The 2665-nt window shown below is 65.3% G+C and overlaps 1 protein-coding gene across 1 annotated transcript in view; it reads left to right on the forward strand.

Moving 5' to 3' along the window:
* Window positions 1-2665, forward strand: part of ETH_00037720 (uncharacterized protein) — a gene marked incomplete at both ends in the record, with an annotated part of 3315 nt that overhangs the window by 179 nt on the left and 471 nt on the right. The window contains 4 exons of the mRNA XM_013376329.1: window positions 59-883; window positions 1156-1568; window positions 1778-2243; window positions 2383-2662. Of these exons, the coding sequence (XP_013231783.1) occupies window positions 59-883; window positions 1156-1568; window positions 1778-2243; window positions 2383-2662 (1984 nt within the window). The remainder of the gene's footprint in view (window positions 1-58; window positions 884-1155; window positions 1569-1777; window positions 2244-2382; window positions 2663-2665) is intronic.

Below are 2665 nucleotides of genomic sequence, written 5' to 3' on the forward strand. Positions count from 1 at the left end.
GCCATCTCCGCAGCGGGAGGCAATGTGCTGCTGCTGCCGCAGCTGCTGCCGAAGGCAGGGCCCCAGCAAGACGCGCAGCAAGCTGCAGGAGCCGCCGAAAGCCCTGCTGCCGCAGCAGACAGCAGCAGCAGCAGCAGCAGCAGCGCGAGCTTCCCGCCGCCGCTGCGCGATGTAGACGCGCTGCGCTCGCTGCAGCAAAATGTCTCGCTGCAGCTAGACCGCGTGGAGTCTTGGCTGCTGCGGCTGTCTGTGGCTTTGACAGATGGCTGCAGCAGGGCCCCTGTGGGGCCCCAAGTGGAGGCCCCGGGGGCCCCCCCGACGCAGCAAGTGGGTTTGCTGCTGCAGCAAACTGTGCAGCTGCCGCTGCCGGCCGACCCAGTGGCAGCAGCAAAAGGAACTATGCTTCCTGTGTCTATGGGCAACAGACTGCACTTGGCAGAGGCTGAAGAGCTGCTGCAGGAGGGGCTACTGCTGCAGCAAGTTGTGGGGGTGACGCAGCAGCTGCAGCAGCTGCAGCAGCGCGTGCGGCAGAGCAAGCAGTTCGCCCAGCGCATATGTGCTGCTTTGAACGGGAGCAGCAGCAGCAACAGCAACAGCGGCAGCCGCAGGGAAAAGGCAGAAAACACAGCAGCAGGCAGCAACAGCGGCAGCAGCAGCAGCAGCAGCAGCAAGGGCCGCATCCCTATAGAGGTGCTGCGCCGGCTGCTGGTCGAAGGCTTCCACGAGGTGCCTTTCATTGTGCCCGAGTTCATATTTTTGCTGCAGCAGCTGCAGCAAGTCGTCACTTGGAGAGAGCTGCTGCGCGCAGCAGCAGCAGCAGGAGACCTGCAGCAGTGCGAACAGATTCTGGCGGAGGCTCAGGACGTCTGCGTCTACATTCCTGGTAAAGCATTGCAGCAGCAACGCTGCGCTGCTGCTGCTGCTGCTTGGTGGCTGCCTGCTGCAGCCGCAGCAGCAGCAGCTGCTGCTGCTGTAGCTGCTGCTGCAGCTGCTGCTGCTGTAGCTGCTGCAGTAGCTGCTGCTTTTGCAGCTGCTGCTCGAGCTGCTGCAGCGGTGCCCGGCGACAGGTGGAGCGCCCTTGCAGGCGGGTGCTGGGCGCATGTGCGGTGCTGCTGCAGTGCGTGCTGCTGCTGCTGGGGTTTGCTGCTGCTGCAGGATGGAGCGACTGGAAGGGCCACGTTGCTGCTGCTGCTTGGGCGGAGCGGGTGGACCGTTTGCTGCAGCGGCCCATTCGGCTGGGGCTGGCTGTGGCGCTGCTGCAGGAGCCCTCAGCAGAAACTGCTGGGCCTTCTGCGCGGGAGCTGCAGCGGCGAGTAGCAGCAGCAAGAGAGTGGGCGCAGCAGTGCATGCAGCCGCGCTACCTGCAGCTGCTGGCAGCAGCAGGTGCTGACGGCCCGGCCCTCCGCGAGCTGCAGCAGCTAGCTGAGGGCCCGGGGCCCCACAGGGGGGCCCCCAGGGAAGCAGCAACTAAGCAGCAGGGGCCCTTTCCCACTCCTGGCGACCTCGAGGCCCTTATCTCTCGCCACACGGCCCTCAAGCTCATTGTCCCGGCTATCAAGTACTTGGAGGTGGGCTTGCTGCTGCTGCTGCTGTTGCTGCTGCTGCTGCTGCTGCTGTTGGGCGGCGCAGCCCCTCAGCTGCTGCTGCTGCTGATGGCTGCTGCTTCCTGCCGCGCTAGTTGCTGCTTGGGCCATCTGGAGTGCGGGCAGGCGCTGTGGGGCCTCTCCAGTCGCATCTGCCGCTGCATCCGCTGCTGCTGCTGCTGCTGCTGCTGCAGGTGGTGTACGGGCGCTGGCGGAAGTGGGAGAAACGCTTCGTGAAGACAGAGAGCGGCAGCCTTTCTTTGGCTGAGGCGCGGCAAGTGCTGCAGGACGGGCAGCTGCTGCAGCAGCAGCTGGAGATTGGGTCTTGGCTGCAGCCGCTGTCAGTTTACGTGGAGCAGTGTGCAGCATTTACTGCGCGGGCGCGCGCGCTGCTGGACAGAGCAGCAGCAGCAGCAGTTGCTGCTGCTGCTGTGCGCTTCGGCTGGGCTGTGGGGTCTCTCGACGGCTTCCGCCGCAAAGGCACGCTGCAGCAAGAAGACCTCATTCACATTCTCGAGCTGCAGCGGCACCGCAAGCAGGCCGAGCCTCCTGCTGCTGCTGCTGCTGCTGCTGCGGGGGCCCCCTCGGGCGAAGCCGAAGCAGCAGCAGAACGGCGAAGGGCCCCCTATGATCAGCTGGTTGAGCTCATAGCCATTCACGGTGGGCTGCCGAGTTTGCTGCTTTGCTGCTGCTGCTGCTGCTGCTGCTGCTGGTGCGCTAGGCCCCCGTGTTTACTGCGGCAGCTGCACCTGGTGCGAAAGGCAGCTCTCTTGTGCTGCTGCTGCTGCTGCTGCTGCAGACAGTTTGGTAATTAAGAACTGGAGCCTGCATGGGGACTTGGTGGACTTGAGGGACAAGGCCCAGCGGTGGCTGAAGAGGGCCCAGGACCTGCTCGCCATCCCGCAGCAGCAGCAGCAGCAGCAAAGCGAGAAGGAGACGGAGTTTCCGGACTCCGCGAACGGGTCGTCGCCGTGCGGCGCTGCAGCAGCAGGAGGGCCGCGAGCAGCAGCAGCAGCGGGCGCAGCAGCAACAGCAGCAGCAGCAGCAACCACGGAGCCTCTGGGGAAGGCGCTGCGGTCGCT

This window comes from Eimeria tenella, genomic scaffold, assembly GCF_000499545.2.
Source record: "Eimeria tenella Houghton genomic scaffold, Eth_scaff3342, whole genome shotgun sequence".
In the NCBI taxonomy this organism is placed as follows: domain Eukaryota; phylum Apicomplexa; class Conoidasida; order Eucoccidiorida; family Eimeriidae; genus Eimeria; species Eimeria tenella.